Source organism: Oncorhynchus kisutch, linkage group LG1 (assembly GCF_002021735.2).
Source record: "Oncorhynchus kisutch isolate 150728-3 linkage group LG1, Okis_V2, whole genome shotgun sequence".
In the NCBI taxonomy this organism is placed as follows: Eukaryota; Metazoa; Chordata; class Actinopteri; order Salmoniformes; family Salmonidae; genus Oncorhynchus; species Oncorhynchus kisutch.
The window spans coordinates 21,003,278-21,026,886 of NC_034174.2; the positions used below are offsets into that span (position 1 = coordinate 21,003,278).

Genomic DNA, 23,609 nt, shown 5'->3' on the forward strand with positions numbered 1-23,609 from the left:
CAGACAGGACTGGCAAAAAGTGTTCTTCACTGACGAGTGGCAGTTTTGTCTCACCAGGGGTGTTGGTCGGATTCGCGTTACATTGATGCCTGTACTCTGGAGCGGGATCAATTTGCAGGTGGAGGGTCCGTCATGGTCTGGGGCGGTGTGTCACAGCATCATCGGACTAAGCTTGTTGTCATTGCAGGCAATCTCAAAGCTGTGCGTCACAGGGAAGACATCCTCCTCCTCCATGTGGTACCCTTCCTGCAGGCTCATCCTGACATGTCCCTCCAGCATGACACTGCCACCAGCCATACTGCTCGTTCTGTGCGTGATTTCCTGCAAGACAGGAATGTCCGTGTTCTGCCATGGCCAGCGAGGAACCCAGATCTCATTCTCATTGAGCACGTCTGGGACCTGTTGGATGTGAAATGTCCGGCCACTAGCAGATGCCTTGGTGGAAGAGTGGGGTAACATCTCACAGCAAGAACTGGCAAAGTGCCGTTCTTGCTGGTGCAGTCCATGATGAGGAGATGGACTGCAGTACTTAATGCAGCTGATGGCCACACCAGATACTGACTGTTACTTTTGATTTTGACCCCCTCCCCTTTGTTCAGGGACACATTATTCCATTTCTGTTAGTCACATGTCTGTAGAACTTGTTCAGTTTATGTCTCAGTTGTTGAATCTTGTTATGTTCATACAAATATTTACACATGTTAAGTTTGCTGAAAATAAACGCAGTTGACAGTGAGAGGACGTTTCTTTTTTTGCTGAGTTTACCTCTTGTCACGACTTCCACCGAAGTCGCCCCTCTCTTTGTTCGGGCGGCGTTCGGCGGTGGACGTCACCGGCTTTCTAGCCATCGCCGCTCCATTTTTCATTTATCCATTTGTTTTGTCTTGTTCCCTGCACACCTGGTTTTCATTCCCCAATCAAACCTCATGTATTTATTCCTCTGTTCCCCCACGTCTTTGTGTGAGATTGTTTTGTGTTACATGTCTATGTTGACTCGCTTTACTGGTATGGGTTTATTCTGTGTTTTATTTCACAAGGTATGTTATTGTGATTATACAATATTATTGTGACTGTTTGCGCGTTTTCACTTTTGCATTGGCTGGAGGTTTTGACGCAGTGGCGTCCGTCTGTTGGTTTCTCCTGCCTAAATAAAGTGTGCGCCTGTTCACAACTCTGCTCTCCTGCACCTGACTCCGCTCCCAGGACGCACACCATTGACACCTCTAAACAACATGAGAGTTCCAGATGGAATAGCATCAAAGACTATGGCAAACTCTCTAGGTCTAACATGAATATTGTAACGGGATAAAAATTCCCCATAATTGAGTAACAATCCTTCTGCATTAAAAAGTTGACTCACCAACAGGGTATGATTATTGAACCAGTTCTTAAAAAATAGAGACTTGTTCCTATACAAAATATCCTCATTGTACCAAATGACATATACATATACATATGCGGGGAAAAATTATGTTTATATATTAACGACCACGCTATGAATACTTGTCTATGAAAAGCAGATCATTTTGTAGGAATCCTTTCAAAGTTATAGTTACAAAGTAACATAAAATTGAAGCCACCAAAACGGGAGACGATTTAATGAGGGATGAATTTCCAAATTGAAGTTGGATTCTTTAAGAAATGTTTAGCCCAATTTATCTTAAAAGTATTGTTCAAAGATAAAACATTTGAGACCACCATATTCATCTGTGTTCATAACAACAGATTTCCTCATATCATGTGTACGATTTTTCCAGATGAAGTTGAAAAGCATCTGGTCAACCGCTTTACCTATTTTGTTGTCAAGATAGGGACTGGGCTGCTTAAGTAAGTCTGGAGATACCTTCTGCTTTAGAAAGCAATACTCAACCTTTCAAGGATATATCCCTCTGCAACCAATGGTTCAACTTCTTTTTGTTTTTTTCAATAATAGGTATGACATTTTATGAGCATCTTTCCTGTTGATCCTTCGATATTACAGTAATCACAAGGTATGTTACTTTTTCCTTGACTGGAATATTGCATATACAGTGGGGAGAACAAGTATTTGATACACTGCCAATTTTGCAGGTTTTCCTACTTACAAAGCACGTAGAGGTCTGTAATTTTTTTTATCATAGGTACACTTCAACTGTGAGAGACGGAATCTAAAACAAAAATCCAGAAAATCACATTGTATGATTTTTAAGTAATTAATTTGCATTTTATTTATATAAAGAGTTTTAATAGGGAAAATAATTCCCCCAAACCAAATTTCTCAAGGGAGAGAAATATAAACTCATGTTCCACTGTACTGAAGGCTTTATAAAAGTCTAAAAAGACAATAAAACTATCTTCGAAGATTAGATCAGAATAGTCAATAACACCAGTCGGATATTATTAGATATATGTCTATTCGTCAAGAAGCCAGATTGGGTTTCTTCTATAATTGAGTCCAATACTGCCTTTATTCTTTTTGTAAATATAGAGGCTAATATTTTGTAGTCGTTATTGAGCAGACAGATTTGGATGCCAATTATTGAGGAGAAGCAAGTCTTTCTTGGGCTTAGGTATAAATGTAATCAGACCTTGAGTCAAACTGGGAGGGAGAGCATTATTTGCAATGCTTTCAGAAAATACATACAACAGAAATGGGGCTAACTGTTGAGAAAAAGTTTTGTAAAACTCAGTAGATATACCATCAGTCCCAGGAGACTTATTATTTTTCGGGTGTTAAATAGAATAAATTATCTCTTCAACTATAATAGGGTCATCACACTGTTCCCTCTCAGCCTCCCCAATTGTTTTCACATCCCCCAGCGAGTCAAAGAAAAGAGTTGAGGAAACTTCACAATACTTAGAACTATATAAATTCCTGTAGAAGTTGCAACTAAAGTTAGAGATTAATTTGGGATCATCTGTGATGAGACCAATAGTATTTAAATGTTAAATTGTATTATTTTTGGAGTTGTATTTTTCTAACCTGAAAAAATAAGATGAATTTTGTTCACCCTCCTCTAGCCACTTCTTCCTAGATCTGACAAAGGCTCCCTCTGCTTACAGTTTATACATATCATTCAAGTTGTAGCTCAAACAGAACAGATTTGTCATCCTCTGAGAGACTTTCAACAGGCTTTTGAACAAGAGCGGTGATCTTTGTAATTACACTTTCTTCTTCAGCTCTCCTCATCTTGGCAAGAATACTCCCATATTTTGTTAAATATTTTCCAACCTCATATTTAAAAAGCTCCCAGTTATTACTGTATGAATTGTCATTTATAGCTTTGTTCCAGAAGTGTGTAATTAAATTGTTTATCTCCATCTTGACCAACTCATCTTTCAATATAGAGCTATTAAGCATCCAGTTTGATGCTCTGCCAAGGCCATTATCAGAGATAAAAAGTTTAATGTCAATATAAATAGCTCTATAATCAGTAAGGGGAGTGGCAAGGATGTTAACAGAAATACCCTGTTTATCAAAACATTCAGACACCAGCCAAAAATATATGCATGATTGTCTGGAACGTGCCTTATTACTCTAAGTGAAAGACTTGTCATTAGGAAACTTTACTCTCCAAATATCTATAATACCAAGCCTTTCCATAAACTGCCTCAAACTTGTATTCATAGAAGTGGACTGTCCCGGAGGCCATCTATCAATGAAATTATTCTGAAAAATATTAAAATCCCCACCAACTATAACTAAAGCATTAGGGAACTTGGTTAGCCAATGGAGAATACGCTTTTCTAAAGATTCAAGTAACTGATCATTTTCAAGTTTGGAATTGTACCCATAAATGTTAGTAATAATAATAATGATGTTGTTACAGTTGATAACAAGACAAAGTAAGTGACCAAAAGGGTCACAGTCAGAGTGCAAAATACTTCCATTGAAATTATTCTTTAGAGTGATAACTGCAGCAGAGTGTTCAGAACCATGAGAGAGCCATACATAATTTCCCCACTGAGATCTCCAGAAGTTGACGTTGGTAGAAACTGAATGAGACTCTTGAAAATAGCATTGAGTGAAACTATAGACAACGACAAAGTGGAATAGAGAACAGAAAGTATTACTCGCAAATCGAGTAAGAATGAAAAGAAACCAGTGTTACACACCATATAGATATAAATGATTGAGTGAGAATAGTTTAGCATAACAAAGATAACTCCCAGAACAAGAAACAACAAAGAGCTTGCTCACTGCCTATACTGCAGGTAAAAATATCAGAAGTGAGAGAACAAATAAAATAGTAAATATCCATTACTCCAGTAGTCCTGTGCAATTAGAAATAAAGTTAAATCACCTTAGAGCCGGGAGTGGGATGTGCTCACATCAGAGGTAGCTATGTAGGTAGCCTATGTTGACCACCAGGCACAGTCTATGACTGTCCTCAATGAGGAAGGTTGATTTCGGATCTGTTGATGAAAGCGGGCCCTCCGATAAAGTAAGCCGTTTTCCCATCTTTTCCTACAGCTGGCCACAGTTTCTCTCTCCTTTCTCTATCTGCTTTCGAGAGGTCTTCAGCAAACCGCAGGTTGTTGTCGTAGACGAATGTAGATTTCTTGGCTGCTTTCCAAGTGGCATCCTTGTAGAACCGTGATGTGAACTGGAGAATGAAACCTCTGGGCTTGGAGTCACCCTGCCTTCTCGTGCTGAGGCGATGTACAGTGTCGACAACATCTGTTAGCTTAGCCTTCTCCTCAGGTAGGATAGCTCGGCGGACTTTGATGATCTCTTGCCGCACATTCTCCTCATCTGCCTTGGGAACTCCCTACAGTCTCAGATTCCACCTTCTGGAGTAGCTTCCGAGTTCTGCGATTCTTCTTTGACACAAGACCATCTTTCCCTCCTCCTTTTCAACACGCTTTTCGATGTGGGCGACCTTCTTCTTATTAACATCCTTGATTTCCATGCATGCAAAGGCAACAGTTTTTGTTAAGCTTTTGATTTTAGTTGCGTTGTTGCCGAGCATTTTCTCTATGGCATCTCTGTCATAGAGTCTGCCAGGCCAGTATAGTTGTGGCAGTTGTCAATCAATAATTTGCCTCCTGTGTAACAACATTGGATGATGCCTGAGCATTGCTAGCTGAGGAGGTAGCCAAAAGATATCTCTTTCTGTCAGCACTCTGTTAAATTTAGGAAAATATAATAAAAATGATCAATAACCTGGTGTTTTTAGCAAACAACGTATTAATTTGGTAGCTCAAAATAATACACATGCACTATCTTTTAAAAATATGGTATGCAGAGCTCGGTATGAAGTGTGTGCTCAAGCTGCTGACTTGGAGCCTTCCTTAGTTAAACAGGTGGGGCCCCAAACAGATCCCCACCTGACGTGTCACCACTGTACTGTACTAAGGAAATTGTGTTTCCATAGCTAGGGCTGACAGTGAGGACTTGTGAAGAGCTCTGCGTAATCAAACAAGTTGCATTGTTTTTTTAATTTTTTAATTTCACCTTTATTTAACCAGGTAGGCTAGTTGAGAACAAGTTCTCATTTGCAACTGCGACCTGGCCAAGATAAAGCATAGCAGTGTGAGAAGACAACAAAGAGTTACACATGGAGTAAACAATTAACAAGTCAATAACACAGTAGAAACCAAAGGGGGAGTCTATATACAATGTGTGCAAAAGGCATGAGGAGGTAGGCAAATAATTAAAATTTTGCAGATTAACACTGGAGTGATGAATGATCAGATGGTCATGTACAGGTAGAGATATTGGTGTGCAAAAGAGCAGAAAAGTAAATAAATAAAAACAGTATGGGGATGAGGTAGGTGAAAAAGGGTGGGCTATTTACCAATAGACTATGTACAGCTGCAGCGATCGGTTAGCTGCTCAGATAGCTGATGTTTGAAGTTGGTGAGGGAGATAAAAGTCTCCAACTTCAGCGATTTTTGCAATTCGTTCCAGTCACAGGCAGCAGAGTACTGGAACGAAAGGCGGCCAAATGAGGTGTTGGCTTTAGGGATGATCAGTGAGATACACCTGCTGGAGCGCGTGCTACGGATGGGTGTTGCCATCGTGACCAGTGAGCTGAGATAAGGCGGAGCTTTACCTAGCATGGACTTGTAGATGACCTGGAGCCAGTGGGTCTGGCGACGAATATGTAGTGAGGGCCAGCCGACTAGAGCATACAAGTCGCAGTGGTGGGTGGTATAAGGTGCTTTAGTGACGAAAAGGATGGCACTGTGATAGACTGCATCCAGTTTGCTGAGTAGAGTGTTGGAAGCCATTTTGTAGATGACATCGCCGAAGTCGAGGATCGGTAGGATAGTCAGTTTTACTAGGGTAAGCTTGGCGGCGTGAGTGAAGGAGGCTTTGTTGCTGAATAGAAAGCCGACTCTTGATTTGATTTTCGATTGGAGATGTTTGATATGAGTCTGGAAGGAGAGTTTGCAGTCTAGCCAGACACCTAGGTACTTATAGACGTCCACATATTCTAGGTCGGAACCATCCAGGGTGGTGATGCTAGTCGGGCATGCGGGTGCAGGCAGCGACCGGTTGAAAAGCATGCATTTGGTTTTACTAGCGTTTAAGAGCAGTTGGAGGCCACGGAAGGAGTGTTGTATGGCATTGAAGCTTGTTTGGAGGTTAGATAGCAGTGTCCAAAGACGGGCCGAAGGTATATAGAATGGTGTCGTCTGCGTAGAGGTGGATCAGGGAATCACCCGCAGCAAGAGCAACATCATTGATATACACAGAGAAAACACAGTGAGGTGGGTATTAGTTAACCACTGTTTTAGCCTCTGTATATGAATGCTGAGAAGTGCCAGTGGCCCACTTTGGGTAAACCCTGCCTGGAAATGCACCATGGCTTTGTCACTTATTGAAAGTGTGGGGGGGGTACATGGCTATTAGCATCCACTGGGTTGTTGAATGGTACTGTATAGTCCCCAAAAATGAAATGTTCATAATGCACAGTTGATTTTGTGTTTTGTTATACGTAATTTAGGGAACACCAATAGCACAGATCTTATATTTATTTAATCGTGTACTAAACTGAGAGAAATCTGCAATGAGTTTGTTGTGTAGGCCGCCATCTTTAGTAGGGGACAATGTAGCCTGTGCAAGTATGATAACTTCCAACGAGCTAAAGAAAATGTTTCAATGTCTAAATGTAAATGCCCATTTCAAATATCTCAAACGAAATGGTGTAGGTTGTTTTGAATTGAAAATGCACGGTTAGTTTACTCTAATATGCATGAATTGATACAGGTTCAATACCAGTCGCCATGTTTGTTTTGGGTGACGCCAAATCGCTGTATTTTCCTCCACTTTTGGTTGTCAAGAAGATGGCAGCTTCCAGGCAGGCATGAGAGGGAATACTTAATCACAACTCGAATGAACTTGGACTAGTGATTCAAGAATATACCCTGCAATCATCTCATTGGAAATAGTGCGTCGAACGAAGTAAGTAATTCGTATTATGGACATCAGGTTTTGTGACTATAGGGGTTTTGTTGTGGCAGACTGCTCGGCCATTTTTCTTGAGGGAGCTTAAATGTAGGCCGATTTCAGACACGGCATGATTATTGACAACACGTTGTGTGATATTGAATATAATTCGGCTTATTTGAATACGATATATGTTGAATTACGCTGGCTATATAATACATGTATATTTATCTAACTGAATTGCATGTAATCGGTGCATGACAATGTACTAGTACCGTTTCCTCGCAAGCTAACATTGTTAGCCAGCTGGCTACGTTAACCTAGCTAGTTAGCCATTACTCTATTGTGGACGCGCGGTTTTGTAATTGATGTGTTGCGAAAATTCCCCATTTCAAGTGATGGTGTGCATCTGACTTGTATTCGATTCCTATTTAAAGGCGTATATAATGTTAATGTGAAGCGGCGACAGATTGAATGAATGTGACAATATGGCGACTCCCAGAGAAGCATGAAAATAGCAATCCACAGTAAACAGGGGTCTAATTACAAATGCTTTACGAGTATTTAATTGTGGTAGACTTCATCCACAGATTTACCAATATGACTTTAGTGGGACATGGCTGGTGTACGTTCTTGATGAAGCAGTAGCTAAATTAAGGTTTAATCTAACACCGGTATTATTTGTCTTTCATTTGTAATCTCCTCCGCCATTTTTCAGACTGGCGGAGGTTTGTTTGGTTGTTACAAGATGGCGGCTCCCATGGAGTGGCACTCTGATTACTTAAGAGTTTTAACTGCAAAATGCTACGGCAAAAAACATGACATTTAGAAGGAAATACAATACACCTTTGTTACAGTTTGAGTTCTGGTGTCGAATACATATTTATAATTATATTTAGTTAGTATTGTGGTAATAATAGCCGGCTTTTCCTTTTTGTGAAGCGTTAGTAAAAATGGCTGCTTCCCTGGAGTTTACAATTACACTATTATTTTTCACATGCATCGGTGTTGGTCCCAGCAATCGATTGCACGTGCAGTCTTCACTTTGCAAAATGTGTTTTGGCTTCACTTCGCAAGTATCAACAATAGACCTGATCAGAACTTGTCAATATTGTTTTGGAATGCTCTTTTAGCTCTCTTTTTTTTCCATCTGAAGAGGACATGACATTTCCTGGTTCAATGGTGTCTGGGACCACAGGCTCAACTCTGCAGCCACGATGGAAGCGGGTTCTAGGATGGTCTGGGCCTGTGCCTCGGCCAAGACATGGTCACAGAGCCGTTGCTATAAAGGAATTGATGGTTGTTTTTGGAGGAGGAAATGAAGGAATTGTGGATGAATTGCATGTCTACAACACAGGTAAGATAATTTAGCGGGAAATGTAGCCAGACATATTACCTGAGAAACTGTCGCCGTCTGGTGGTACAGACCTGAAAGCGTACAAATAAAAAAGGCGCGCTAAAATAAAATGGACGACAGGAGTATTGTTATGAACACTAAATTATGCTGTATCACATGTGCATGCTGTAATGGATGCACGCAATTTCTGTTCACATGACTACATATATTTTCCTGAGTAGGAAAGTTAGTTAGGACTACTTGAAAATGTTGTTCACAAGAAATAAAGTTGATTGCAGCAATTCCCATGTTTTATGATAGTTTGACTCATGTAGTCAATTTGGACAGCTATACATTCTTCTTATTGTCTATGTTTAGTTTTTGAGGGAGAAATTATATTACAATTGACATTTCAGTTGTTGTTTTTCATCTTTGGGTTATTTCAGATATAAGTACAATGTATAGAATATACAACATGCACTTCTCAGGTGACAGACCTGGCCTGAAGATGCAGGCTGCATTTGTCAGAGATGCTTGGATCGTGCTCAAGTAAATATTTACTCAAAGAGCATTCGCTTCACACCTCACATCATAGGCCAACCTAGCACTTGACCACCCAACACTGTCACACACAGACTAACCTCTACTTATTTAATCTAGCAACAAACCAATGGTTTATCCCTGCGGTTCGTGGTGATATTCCCCCTGGATGTGCTGCATACGGTTTTGTTTGTGATGGCACCCGGCTTCTGGTTTTTGGTGGAATGGTGGAATATGGAAAATACAGCAACGATCTCTATGAGCTACAGGTAATAGAATGCTTACAGCACACTCTCGCTCTAAACATTGGTAGCAATAAAACCAGAGCTAAAATGGCTGTCTTTAAGTACTTATGAATAGATTATTATGTTTACTGGATTACAGCATGCTATCTATCGTCTTTTGCATTTTTTCTTGTATGCTTTTTCTTGTTCAGGCCAGCAGATGGGAATGGAAAAAGTTGAAAGCTAAGTCTCCCAAAAATGGCCCACCTCCCTGTGCTCGACTTGGTCACAGTTTCTCTCTGGTGGGCAACAAGTGCTTCCTGTTTGGAGGGCTGGCTAATGACAGCGAGGACCCCAAAAACAACATCCCTAGGTACAGTTGCCGTAAGCAGGAGACGTGAAATGTGACCAGTGGAGTAAAAAGAACAACTAATGGGGCGGCAGGTAGCCTAGCTGTTATACGTTTTGAATCTCTGAACCGACTCGGTTAAATATTTGCCCAATTGCTCCTGTAAGCCACATGATTAGAGACGGCTAAATTACTCAAATGTAAATGCTTTGGAATGGTTTGTAGTAAGCACTTCTTGACTTGGGCAGGAGCTCACTGGAGCTGAGAACCAGCTCCTCAAATATTATACTGCTTAAGCGCCTGTTCCTCTTATATAATATTATCTCTAAAGTATTGTGGAGCTCCTGCACCTAAATATAAACATTACCAGCCCCCAAAATGAGCACCGGCACCTACACAACCATTCAAACGTTTTAGAATACCTACTCATTCAAGGGTTTTTCTTTATTTGTACTTTTCTACATTATAGAATAATAGTGAAGATTTCAAAACTATGAAATAACACATGGAATCATTGAGGTAAAATAAAGTGTTCAACAAATCAAAATATTGAGTTTCTTCAAATAGCCATCTTTTGCTTTGATGGCAGCTTTGCACACTCTTGGCATTCTCTCAACCAGCTTCACCTGGAATGCTTTCCCAAAAGTCTTGAAGGAGTTCCCACATATTCTGAGCACTTGTCGGCTGCTTTTCCTTCACTCTGCGGTCCGACTCATCCCAAACCATCTCAATTTGGTTGATGTCGGTGGATTGTGGCGGCCAGGTCACCTGATGCGGCACTCCTTCTTGGTCAAATAGCCCTTACACAGCCTGGAGGTGTGTTGGGTCATTGTCATGTAGGAGAAAAATGATCATCCCACTAAGCCCAAACCATACTGGAGGCTGAGACAGGAGGGGTCAGGAGACACTGTGGCAAGCAAGTCTCTTCTTGTTGGTGTCCATTAGTAGTGGTTTCTTTGCAGCAATTTGACCATGAAGGCCTGATTCACGCAGTCTCTTCTGAACAGTTGATGTTGAGATGTTACTTGCAGTTTGTGAAGCATTTATTTGGGCTGGAAACTCTAATGAACTTATCCTCTGCGGCAGAGGTAACTCTGTGTCTTCCATTCCTGTGGCGGTCCTCATGAGAGCCAGTTTCATCATAGCGCTTGATGGTTTTTGCTACTGCACTTAAAGAAACGTTAAAAGTTATTTTTTCCCCAAAATGATCCTGATTGACTGACCTTCATGTCTTCAAGTAATGATGAACTATCGTTTCTCTTTACTTATTTGAGCAGTTCTTGCCATAATATGGACTTGGTCTTTTACCAAATAGGGATTTCTTCTGTATACAACCCCTACCTTGTTGCAACACAACTGGCTCAAATGCATTGAGGAAAGACATTCCACAAATTCACTTTTAAGAAGGCACACCTGTTAATTATAATGCATTCCAGGTGACTACCTCATGAAGCTGGTTGAGAGAATACCAAGCGTGTGCAAAACTGTCAAGGCAAAGGGTGGCTATTTGAAGAATCTCGAATATACAATATATTTTGATTTGTTTAACCCTTTTTTGGTTATTACATGATTCCATGTATTATTTCATAGTTTTGACGTGTACAATGTATAAAGTTGTACAAATAAAGAAAAACCCTTGAATCAGTAGGTATTCTAAAACTTTTGATCTGTAGTGTATTTCAGTCCAAGTCAAGCACTGGCAGTAAGCAATTGGAAAGACATTCTGATTTAAATCTCTCATCACTAGATACCTGAATGATCTGTACACCCTGGAGCTTCGTGCTGGCTCCAGTGTTGTAGGCTGGGATATACCAATTACTTATGGCGTTTTGCCGCCACCTCGCGAGAGCCACACTGCTGTAGTGTACACAGAAAAGGAGAGCAAGAAATCTCACCTTATCATCTATGGAGGGATGAGTGGCTGTCGTCTGGGAGATCTATGGACTCTTGACATTGGTAGGCTCCTGAGTTAACAGTACTACCAAATTATTAACAGTGAACCCTTTGACATGACCGATTCATTAGAGTAAGATACAATTTATTTTCTAAATTATCTTGCTCTGTCTGCAGACACCCTGACCTGGACCAAGCCATCGGTGAATGGCACATCGCCCCTGCCCAGGAGTCTCCACTCTGCCATCACCATAACAAACAAGTGAGATCTCCCTGAATACCTGTTGAAATTATCAATTCGGTGTCTGGGATAACAATCGGTTAAATCTCTCTCAGCAGTAACCTATTTGGTGACTGCTTGCTTCTGATTTCTTTGTCTGCCTCTCATTGTAGGATGTTTGTTTTTGGGGGATGGGTTCCCCTGGTTATGGATGACGTGAAGGTGGCAACACATGAGAAAGAATGGAAGTGCACAAACACTCTGGCCTGCCTAAATCTTGGTTTGTCTTCCCCATTTTCAGTTATTGGTGCTAGTACCTAGTACATTTAACCTTGCATACTGTTGAGTAATGTTTATCTAGATTTGTGCATTATGAACTGACCTACTTCAACAAGCTCATTCTGAGTGAAACCATTCACTGTGACATTTCTAGGTATCCCCCTTTCTATTGATAAATGGCAGTGTCACCTGGTGGTCAAATTATATTATTGTCAGAAAACAAGATTGAACCCTCATGATTCTTTTTATCCCAGACTCCATGGCCTGGGAATCAGTGTTGATGGATACCTTGGAGGACAATATCCCCAGGGCCCGGGCAGGACATTGTTCTGTGTCCATCAACTCTAGGTTGTATGTCTGGAGTGGCCGTGACGGTTACCGTAAAGCATGGAACAACCAAGTCTGCTGTAAAGACCTCTGGTACCTTGAGACAGGTGAGTCACCTTTATTTTGCTAAGTTACTCTGATAAAGCAAACCCACATTATTTGCTCAACTGTGCTATTGGTAATGCTTACTTTGCTTCTGTTGATTGCTTATAAGAAATGTGACCATTTTGTCTTTTGGTTACAGAGAGGCCACACGCTCCCTCGAGAGTGCAGCTTGTCCGTGCCAACACCAACTCCCTGGAGGTGAGCTGGGGCGCTGTGTCCACCGCAGACACCTACCTGCTGCAGCTGCAGAAGTACGACATCCCAGCTGCCGCTGCTGCCACCTCCCCGGCCCTCACCGCCACCTCTTCTCTACCAGGGAACTTGCCCAAAAGCCCAGCGGCTCCCTCTGCTCAGAACCTACCACACACAGGTATCACTATGGTGCCCCAAGCTTCCTCCCCTACTATCCTTCCCAACATCCCCGGAAACCCGAAGACTGCCTCCACAGCTCATGGGCCAGTTAAAACCATGCATGTCCTACTTGTTCTATGGAGGTTGTTCATACCAATTTGTGGACTATTGTCACAAATAATTTGCATTGTTCTCTTCTACATCCCTTTCTATTTCAATAATCGTAGCCCAAAATGGTATGTAAAAAGGTCTTGAGGGCTCTATACTGAACATTTAACATTTCTGTTGATTTGACAGCCATCTTGAAGGTTGCAGCCCCTCAGTCTGGCACAGGTACCTCCCTTGTCACTGTGCGAGCCAACCAGGCTGTGAAATCCCCTGTCACTGTGACATCACTTCCTCCAGGGGTTCGGATGATGGTTCCTGCCCAGACTGCCCAAGGAACGGTATTTACAGTTGTGAATTGGTTTGGTTATTGAAGGATAAAAAGTTGTCAAGAGTAATGCCAAGAGTATTGTCTCACTCAAGACTCTTTGTTTTCCTTAAGCCAATCGGCAATAGCCCTCAGATGAGTGGCATGGCAGCTTTGGCTGCAGCTGCAGCAGCAACACAAAAGATCCCGCCCTCTTCAGGCACTGGGCTCAACCTTCCAGCAGGTGCCACCCTTGTCAAAACGATGGCTGTCTCCCCTGGCTCCACCACAGTCAAAATGTCATCTCCTCTCATGGTAAGACTCGTAAAATATTGGTCTGTGAAAATGAAACTCGCTGGAAGAATGTATGGGTTTGTCAGGCAGTCTGTCAAGGCCCAATTTAGAATTGACACCTTAACATTGACTATTTTCTGCTTCCAGGTCAGTAACCCAGCCACTCGCATGCTGAAGACTGCTGCAGCTCAGGTGGGCACAGTGACTGTATCATCACCCAACTCGCCCAACCGACCCATCATCACTGTGCACAAGTCAGGCACGGTCACCGTAGCCCAGCAACACCAGGTGGTTACCACCATGGTGGGAGGAGTCACCAAGACAATCACCCTGGTCAAGAGCCCCCTTACTATGGGAGGCAGCGGCACTCTGGTGAGAGAATTTGACAGGAACAGGAAGGGAGTACAGGGAGAAAGAAGGCTGTGTGAGAAATGTCTCTCCTTATACACGATCCCACTTAAGGATTTTATATGTATGCCATGAACTGAGTAATAGTTTGGCACACTTTGATGTATTTTTTTGGTCCCCCACCTGTGTTCATGTGACTCTTATATGGTCTAGGCATGAACTCATTATAGAAGATGTGGCTGTGGAAAACTCAGAGAAGGAACAGCACAGCTTGAGTTCATAGATCTGCATAACTGTCAGGGTCAGTTAGCATGGAATAATGTAGCTATCCACACTCACAGTTCAGTTGTTCACATGAGACACTGATCTCCTGACGCCAAATACAGTGATGTTTTCTGGTGACTCATAAACTTGAGTCTCTCTCCTATGTCAGCAGATCTCCAGCCTTGGCAAGATGATATCTGTGGTACAAACCAAGCCAGTGCAGACATCAGCTGTTACAGGCCAGGCTTCCACTAACCCTCTATCACAGCTCATACAGGTCAGCTATCTTCATGAGGGCAGGAAAAGGAGCTAACTAATACTTCATGGACAGGCTCAGCTGGCTTTCTGTCGATCATGTTCATAATCCACTTTTTCTCCCGTAGACTAAGGGTTCTCTCCCTGCTGGCACCATACTGAAGCTGGTGACTTCAGCAGATGGCAAGCCCACCACCATCATCACCACGTCCCAGGCAGGGGGCACAGGGAACAAACCCACCATCCTGAACATCAGCGGCATGTCGCCCACCACAACCAAACAGGGCACCACCATCATCAAGACCATCCCTATGTCTGCTATTATGAACCAGCCTGGAGCCACAGGTCAGAACCCAATGGTTTCATGTTTCAAGGACAATACAACAGGAGCATATGCTGACAGGTATTATTATTTTTTGTTTTGATAACAGTGACCAACAGCACAGGGAAGATGCCCTATACCATTCTCACCACCAAGATGATGACCACTGGCACTCCAGGCAAAATCATCACTACCATGCCTAAGCTTGGCACTGTAACTGGCCAACAGGGGCTGACACAGGTACCTCACAGAAATTACCCTTACAACCTCTTGTAGCAGATACATATTATTTATATGAATTGTACAATATTTATAGGTGTTGAAGATGTTTCACAGTTTTTACATTGGTGCACTTTCCATTTTAAATATCACATGGCATTTATATTTAGTCGCATACGATACATCTCCTACAGCAAGGCCTTTGGAGCAGTTGAAATGCCTGAGTAGTTCTGTGGACTATATTAGGATCTGCTCTGATTGGTGCTACTAATACATTTGGCTCTATCAAATGTTTTGCCCCAGTAGAGGAGTTTTATAGTGCCCCCTAGTGTCTCAATTATACCTCCCCTTTGGTGGTTTTAAGGTGGTTTTGAAGGGCGCTCTGGGCCAACCTGGCACCATTCTGCGCACTCTACCCATGGGTGGAGTCCGACTCGTCACCCCGGTTACGATGACTTCTGTCAAGCCCAATGTAACTACACTGGTCGTCAAGGGAACAACTGGTATGGATGACATTTCATAATTACTCCTTGATTGAAGTTGACAAATGGTCTGTTCAATTAATAAGTATGCAGTAAAAGAAATTCAGGCCAAGTTCCAGGTGTCTGCCCTTTTGAGTTGGTGATTTATTTGTTCCCCAAGGTGTCACCACCCTGGGGACAGTCACAGGCACAGTCTCCTCCAGCCTGGCAGGGGGCAGTTTAGCCAGTGCCAATGCCTCTCTGGCAACTCCCATCACCACCCTGGGCACCATTGCCACCCTGCCCAGCCAAGTCATCAACCCTACGGCCATCACTGTGTCAGCGGCCCAGGCCTGTCTGACCACAGTCACTACCCTGTCCACCTCCACCATGGTAAGACAGCTAGGGGCTATTCTTTATACAGAAATATAGATGTAGCTCCAATTTATGTATTTGCTGCCCAATGTGCCCATGCTGCCCAATGTGGAGCACTTTTTTAATGGGTTTTCTCAGTCAATACCTGATATTCTCTCATTGCAGTCGGTGAACCAGCCAACCCAGGTGACTCTCATCACCACCCCCAGCGGGGTTGAGGCCCAGCCAGTGCAGGACCTGCCCGTGTCCTTCCTGGCCTCCCCCACCTCTGAGCAGCCCTCCACTGAGGCCGGGGATGCCCCTGGTACTGTCACTATGGTCTGCTCCAACCCACCCTGTGAGACCCACGAGACAGGAACCACCAACACAGCCACCACTGCGTCTGCTAACATGTCGGTGTGCTCCAACCCTCCCTGTGAGACCCACGAGACTGGAACCACCAACACCGCAACAACCTCTTCCACCAACATGGGAGGGGCAATGAGGGTGTGTACAAGCCCTCCGTCAGAGACCCATGAGACGGGCACCACTAACACCTCGACCACCGCCCACTCCATCATGGGAACTAACAAAATGGATACTGTCCAGAGTAGCTCATTATCTCTGTACTCCTCTACCCCTCAGGCAACCACCTCTGCTTACCCCGGAACCGCCAGAGGCAACCAGGGACCAGAGAACCTGCGCACCGGAACCACCGTCACCCCCGCCACAGCACGCTCTAACATGGGCTCAGCCCAGACCGGCACTGTGCAGAGTCCCAAGCAGCCAGCCGTGGGCCTTACAGTTTGCTCTAACCCACCCTGCGAGACACATGAAACGGGGACCACCAACACCCCATCCCAGGCCAGTTCCAATATGGCTGGGAACCAGACAGGAACAGTGACGGTGACGGGCACAACCAACACTGCCACTCAGTCCTCGTCCGGCATGGGTAACGGGAAGACTAACACTGTGCAGAAAGTGTGCTCAAACCCACCCTGCGAGACCCATGAAACGGGGACCACCAATACCCCATCCCAGGCCAGTTCCAACATGGCTGGGAACCAGACAGGAACAGTGACGGTGCAGGGGGTGTGTTCAGACCCCCCCTGTGAAACCCACGAGACTGGCACCACCAACACGGCAACTACTGCCACAGGTATAACGCTAGAGTACATACTTGTTGTTTTCAGTGTTTTTATTTTAAAAAACAGGATCATGTTTTAGGGTTATTTCATGGACTGTGTTAATGCGTGTCCTACAGCAGATGGAGCAGACGGTGGCACCAGCAGTACAGAGACTCCCTCCACTACTGCATCAGGAACAACCCCAGCCACCATCCAGAGCAGAGCGATCACTACTGTGACCCAGTCCACACCAGCCCCAGGGCCCTCAGTACCTGTAAAATAACCACTAACAATAATTTGCCAGTCTAGACTACTGATGCACTAGCAATTTCAGAATTGTCGTGCTAAAGGTTTAGTTATAAATCATACACTGGCATGGTTAGGAAAATTATCAGCAACTAATGCTAAAAATAAATGCATTATATTAACAATTCAGTCATCTTGGCCATTTTAATAATTTTCACTCTTGCTAATTTCTACCCTTGTATCTCCAGTCCATTTCTTCGATCACTGAGGGTGCAGCAGTTTCCACAGAAGAGCCCATGCAGACTGATGCGGCCACAGAGGGGGGAGACAACGCTATGGAGACTGGGCTGCCCCCAGAGCTGATGTCAGAGGGACAGATAGGAACAGGTCTGTCTGCAGAGGAGCTGGCTGTGACTGCAGCAGCACAGGCAGCAGCACAGGCAGCAGCACAGGCTGCAGCCACTGAGGAGGCCCAGGCCCGGGCCATCCAGGCAGTTCTCCAGGCAGCACAGCAGGCCACCATGAGTAAGTATGGCCCTCAGATTGTTGGCAAATTATAGAGATGAATTTCAAGACTTTACATGTGTGTGAAGACAACCACTACCCATTTACATTTTGGTAATTTAGCAGATGCTCTTATCCAGAGCGACTTACCAAAGCAATTAGGGTTTAGTGCCTTGCTCAAGGGCACATCGACAGATTTTCCACCTAGTCAGCTCGGGGATTCAAACCAGCAACCTTTCGGTTACTGGCCCAATGGTCTTAGACCGTTAGGCTACCTGCCGCCCCAACTGCCATAGTCTCACAATGAAAATGTACGTTCTCTGCATGCATAGACGAGGGTGATTCTGGCTTGGACAGACAGCAGACCACCACAATCCCCATCGTTCTGACCCAGCAAGAGCTGGCAGCCCTGGTCCAGCAGCAACAGCAGCTCCAGGAAGCTCAGGCCCAGGCTCAGGCCCAGCAGCAAGGAAACGCCCAAGCCCTGCCCACTGAAGGCCTGGCCCCCGCAGACAGCCTGAATGACCCCACGTCTGAGAGCAATGGACACAATGAGATGGCTGCAGCCGCTTCCAGCGATGTGGCATCACTGCTGCCGCGCACCTCCACGGAGAGTAAGTCTTTCTCTATATATAATTTTTTTCCTTCTTACTGCTAGTGTTTTTCCAGGTCTTAACTTGACCTCTCTCTTGTCTTATTGACTCTGCAGCCCTGGCCCCCTCAAGCACATTTGCGGTTTCCAGTCCAGCCAACCTGCAACCTGCAGCTTCTCTAGCAGAGGTGGCCAATGGCATCGAGGGCGGGGTGAGTACCAATATTGGACCTGTTTTTATCCTGCCAGTTTGATGATCAGAATTTGAGAGGAACGTTGAATGGCATAGCATGTTCTCACTCCCTTTTTGTCTCTGTCATACAGAAGCTATACCCTCAACCAGCGCCTATCAAGACACTTGTAAAAAAAGAGAACCAGTGGTTCGATGTTGGAATCGTTAAGGTGACAAACATGGTGGTCACACACTTCTTCATCCCAGGGGATGATTCTCAAGTAGAGGTAAGCCTCAACGATGGATTCATCTCTCAAGTGTCACAGCGGTCTAAGGCACTGCATCGCTGTACCTGAGGCATCACTACAGACACTGGTTCGATCCCAGGCTGTGTAACAACCGGCCATGACCGGGAGTCCCATAGGGCGGTGTACAATTGGCCCAGCGGCGTCCAGGTTAGGGAAGGGTTTGGTCAGGGGGGCTTTACTTGGTTCATCGCTCTTGTGACGGGCCGGGCGCCTGCAGGCTGACTCCGGTTGTCAGTTGAACAGTGTTTCCTCCGACACATCGATGCAGTTGGCTTCCGGGTTAAATGTGCGGTTGTTAAGAAGCCAGGTTAGGCGGGTCATGTTTCGGAGGAAGTATGACTCGACTGTCACTTCTCCCTAGCCTGTTGGGGAGTTGCAGCGATGAGACAAGATTGCAATTGGATATCACGAAAATGGGGAGAGAAAGGGGACCAATTCTTTTTAATGGATGGATTCATGCCTTTATGGCTTAGAGATCAGTGAGTTTGGTGCAGCACCAACGATGTGTGTGTTGTAGGATGACTCGGGCGCCATTCCAGACTATAACCAGATGAGGAAAATGGAGCTGCAGCCTGGCACAGCTTACAAGTTCCGTGTTGCTGGCATCAATGCTTGTGGTCGTGGTTCCTTCTCAGAGATCTCTGCTTTCAAGACCTGTCTACCAGGCTTCCCCGGAGCACCTTGTGCCATCAAAATCAGCAAGGTAAAACTATGCAAACTAGTCATGAAACAATTACTGTATTAGAACACCCTTGACAAATCACAAGTTGTCAAATTTTTCTAGTTGATGGAATGTTGATGGTATTTTTGCTGGTTTTGCATTAAAATAACAGTTCCATCTTTTTCCCCTCAGAGCCCAGATGGTGCCCACCTTACCTGGGAGCCTCCTTCGGTGACATCAGGGAAGATCATTGAGTATTCTGTGTACCTGGCTATCCAAAGCACCCAGACAGCTGAGCCTAAGACCTCCACCCCAGGCCAGCTGGCCTTCATGCGGGTGTACTGTGGGCCCAACCCCTCCTGCCTGGTGCAGTCCACCAGCCTTTCGAACGCCCACATAGACTACACCACCAAGCCCGCCATCATCTTTCGTATTGCCGCACGCAATGAGAAGGGCTATGGCCCTGCCACACAAGTCCGATGGCTGCAAGGTGGGCAGATTATTATTTTTATTTTTTTTAACTCTGCTGTTCAACCAAATGGAGCAGCGTCTTGTCAATCATAATTGTGGTTGTACTTGATTGGGTTGTGTTTTTAAGTACGGTTTCTCTTGAATGGATTTCTCCCCCCTTTTCAGAGTCCAGCAAAGATGGTGCCTCGGCAAAACCTGCCCCAAAAAGACCAGCAGTGTCCTCACCTGATGTGTAAGTACCTGGTTCCATCTAGCCTACATCACGTCACTCGACAATGGCAAATTATCTTTAAAAATACATGTTTTGCTTTGTCTGCACTGTAGTAAGGCTGCTGGTCAAAAGAAAGCAAGAACGGACCAGTGAGATGGCCCAGATGGACCCCCCCCCCCCCCCCCTACTCGCTGTCCAGGAAGACTTCATCCTCATCCTGGCTTCACCCCATCTGCGAGTTGACCCACAACCAGCCAGCAACATAAGCAAAATGGCAGCAGAAACCCTAGATGAAAATCAACAAGAGAGAGAGTTCTGTAGGCAAGACTGTTTTTTTTTCTTCTAGAGCAACACAAATGAAAAAAGCACATTGTAGCTTTTACTTCATTAGTCTTTTTTGTTTATTTTCTTTGCTTTCCCCCTAGCTACTTTTATTATACATATTTTTGGCTAGTTTCCGTAGTTGTAGAGAAACATTTACAGCATCACAAGCTGTGAGCCGGCCTGAGCTTAATGTTACTTTTGTTTTTGAATATTTGGGGGTAGTAGAGAGAGAGAGACTACATGAGAGGATGTACAGTTTGAGCATGTGCTGAACAGGAGGCAGTGTTGGTTTAGATGGGAGGAACAATCAAAATGGAAAAACAAAGCACTTTTCCTCAAAAGGGACATTTTTTTCCCCCTCAAGCAGAAATGTTCATCAATTAAGAAACCAATATATACAAACATCATACTGGACTCCAGTCTCCTGGTAATCTCATCACTGTGCTTTTGCCCCGAGATAAGGACTGATGGCTCTGAAGTGGAGAAAGGATTTAATGACAAAGGAAGAAATGTGTAGAGGAACAGAGACTTTGCTATGACTGAGACTTGCAGCATACACACAACAAATATTGCAAAATCTTCCCCAAAAATTTGCAAGCAATGATGCAGATCTTTGCGTAGTTTATTTTTCTATTTTTTTAAGCTTTTCCCTGTGTCTATCACCATGCATTTTAAAACGTCCACTACTTTTATTTTTTTAGTTTATTATTGTTCATCCCCATAGTTTAAGTGTTTGTGGGAAAGGGGTGGCAGTGCTGAGGTAGACACTATATTTTAAAATATTGGTTTTGATCAGTTGTATGTTCTTGTTGTGTTGGAGTGTATGGAAAAATAAAGGCTTTTGTGTTTGTGCTGACTAGGACCGCAAATGTAATAGGACTGAAGGGAATTTGAAACAGACCCGTGGAGAGGAGTACATTTAGTTTACTACATCTTCCAATGCTTGTGTTGCTGTGTGTATGCCAAACATGGACAATTTAATGAAGAAAAATCTTTTCAGTCCCACATTCCTTCCTTCCCACCCCAATACACCACCTTTCCAATCAGTAATCTGTATATACTCTGCTTTTGGGGTCATTCATTTGAGTACCCTACATTTATTTTAGACCAAGAAAGAATATATTTGGAGACTTTTGTTCCTTATACTGTTGAGGAAGATGTACGTGAAACCACCAAATAAAACATGTATTACATTTTTTTTTAGGCTCTGTATTTTACCAATTACAGAAGGGAGATGTGCAGGTTATTTCTGAGAAGTTTACCTGTATATCTTTAAATTGGGATGTCTTGGTGGGAAGGAAGATGAATTGCCAGAGTTTAAACTCACTTGTAAATTAGTGCTTCCATAGAAAGAATAAAATATATTGGCCTTTTATACAATTACCTGTACAAAAAAGTTTTTACATGTTGGTCATCTCTCGATTGCCTTTTGTGTCATGACTTATATATATTAAAATAACATTGTGTGTCTGTGTATATATATATGTCTCCCTGATCAATTGCTATGACTTGCTTTGTTAAACAGATTTGCTCAAAATCACATCAAGGTGCATTACCAGTACCAAAATATTTGTATTCAGGATCAATCAACCCATGGAGTTTTATAGAGAGGGAAGTCTTGGAGTGGTAATGATAGTTTTCAGAATGGAAATAGCCAGATTGGGTAATGAAGCCAAGGGTGAACTTGCTACCTCTCTTAGGATTGTAGTACTTGCACCTTGATTTCAAGTCTCCAGATTTACTTCAATAATGAAAACCCTATTTCATATACATCCATGATTTTGAGCAAAACTAGACATGCATGCAACCAAAGATAAAAAATAAAAAAACTTGTTTGTTCCTTTCTATGTGGTATACAAATGTGTCTGTTCTTTTCTTCCACAGTACATTTGCAGAGTCACTAATTTTGCACCCTTGTTAGGTCGGTCATCAACAGTGCAGAGTTCTCTGGACTTTTCCTCCCACACTGGGGCAGGTGCTGGTCTTAGCACTGACGCTTGACGTTGAGAGTTTCTTCCGGCTGTTTGCAAGTTATCTGGAATTGTCCTGTATTTTCCAATGTGTGTTTTTTGTACTGTAGGGAGTAATGTATCGTTTATCAAATAAACGTGTTAAACATTCCAGTCATTGTGGGATACCTTGATACCAAGGTTATTATAGTTTTGCGTTTTAATATTTGTTTTTATTTCTACATTTTTTCCCCTGAATTTCATTAGAATTTTTCTGACTTGTTTTATTTAGTTTTAGTTGTATACAAATATTTCAGTTTAGTTTTTATATTATTTAGTTATAGAGACAGAACATGTCCTGTGTGGTACTGTTTTTGGGGCGATGCCACTACAGGTGGGCCATTATAAGGTGATAGGTCAGGTCATATGCTAGATTAGGTTTAAACTATTAAGTCAATGGCCCTGTTCGAGAAACCGTGATGTATCATGGGTAAATTGTTATACAATGATATTGATTTATGATGCAAGGTGATTTGTAGATTAGTCTGCCTAGCCTTTAAAGTGGCTGCAAAGTCAAACGTGCCCAGTATCAATGGATCTATCCATACTTGTGAACCTAAGCAACTATTTCAATTTATACAGGTTATCTGGCACAAAATGTGTATCAGCCAATTAATTTACTTGCACGTGATAGAACGCTAAATTGTATCAAGGTCAATGGGTCGAATTTTAGCAATAAAAAAAATGAATGGCTTATTTGCTACGTGAGGTTTATTTGATTGAATAGAAGTTTCACAATGCTTAAGTTACGAGTGTACTGATATAAGTAGTACATGTGACCCTATACGCTGTCTCGTCGTTGTCATTGATCAGGTGTACTGTTGTGTCGTCAACAAACTTAATGACGGAGTCTTGCTTGGCCACACAGTCATGGGTGAACAGGGAGTACAGGAGGGGACTAAGCATGCACCCCTGAGGGGGCCCCATGATGGGGATCAGCGTGGCAGATGTGTTGTTGCCTACCCTTACCACCTGGGGGCGGCACGTCAGGAAGTCCAGGATCCAGTTGCAGAGGGTGGTGTTTAGTCCCAGGGTTTTTAGTTTACAGATGAG

At 43.5% G+C, this 23,609-nt stretch overlaps 1 protein-coding gene across 7 annotated transcripts; it reads left to right on the top strand.

Annotated features, from left to right (window-relative positions):
- Positions 1–7,232: 7,232 nt before the first annotated feature.
- Positions 7,233–22,667, top strand: LOC109897777 (host cell factor 1). Of its 7 annotated transcripts, none has more exons than XM_031796840.1 (28): positions 7,233–7,393; positions 8,535–8,735; positions 9,375–9,523; positions 9,691–9,851; positions 11,575–11,783; positions 11,898–11,982; positions 12,114–12,220; positions 12,474–12,653; positions 12,791–13,021; positions 13,300–13,448; positions 13,550–13,729; positions 13,856–14,080; positions 14,490–14,597; positions 14,704–14,920; positions 15,007–15,137; positions 15,481–15,619; positions 15,759–15,970; positions 16,118–16,438; positions 16,577–17,090; positions 17,196–17,332; positions 17,553–17,829; positions 18,141–18,422; positions 18,518–18,612; positions 18,725–18,859; positions 19,398–19,583; positions 19,734–20,031; positions 20,178–20,244; positions 20,337–22,667. In XM_031796840.1, exons 2-28 carry the CDS (start codon positions 8,540–8,542, stop codon positions 20,374–20,376), a joined length of 5,031 nt encoding a protein of 1,676 aa, XP_031652700.1. In that variant the 5' UTR covers positions 7,233–7,393; positions 8,535–8,539; the 3' UTR covers positions 20,377–22,667. The 7 variants fall into 7 exon arrangements, with proteins under 7 accessions (XP_031652700.1, XP_020347954.1, XP_020347947.1 ...); XM_020492365.2 differs by having other exon boundaries at positions 17,199–17,332; positions 20,337–22,394; XM_020492358.2 differs by having other exon boundaries at positions 7,234–7,393; positions 14,493–14,597; positions 20,337–22,394.
- The last annotated feature ends 942 nt before the right edge of the window (positions 22,668–23,609 follow it).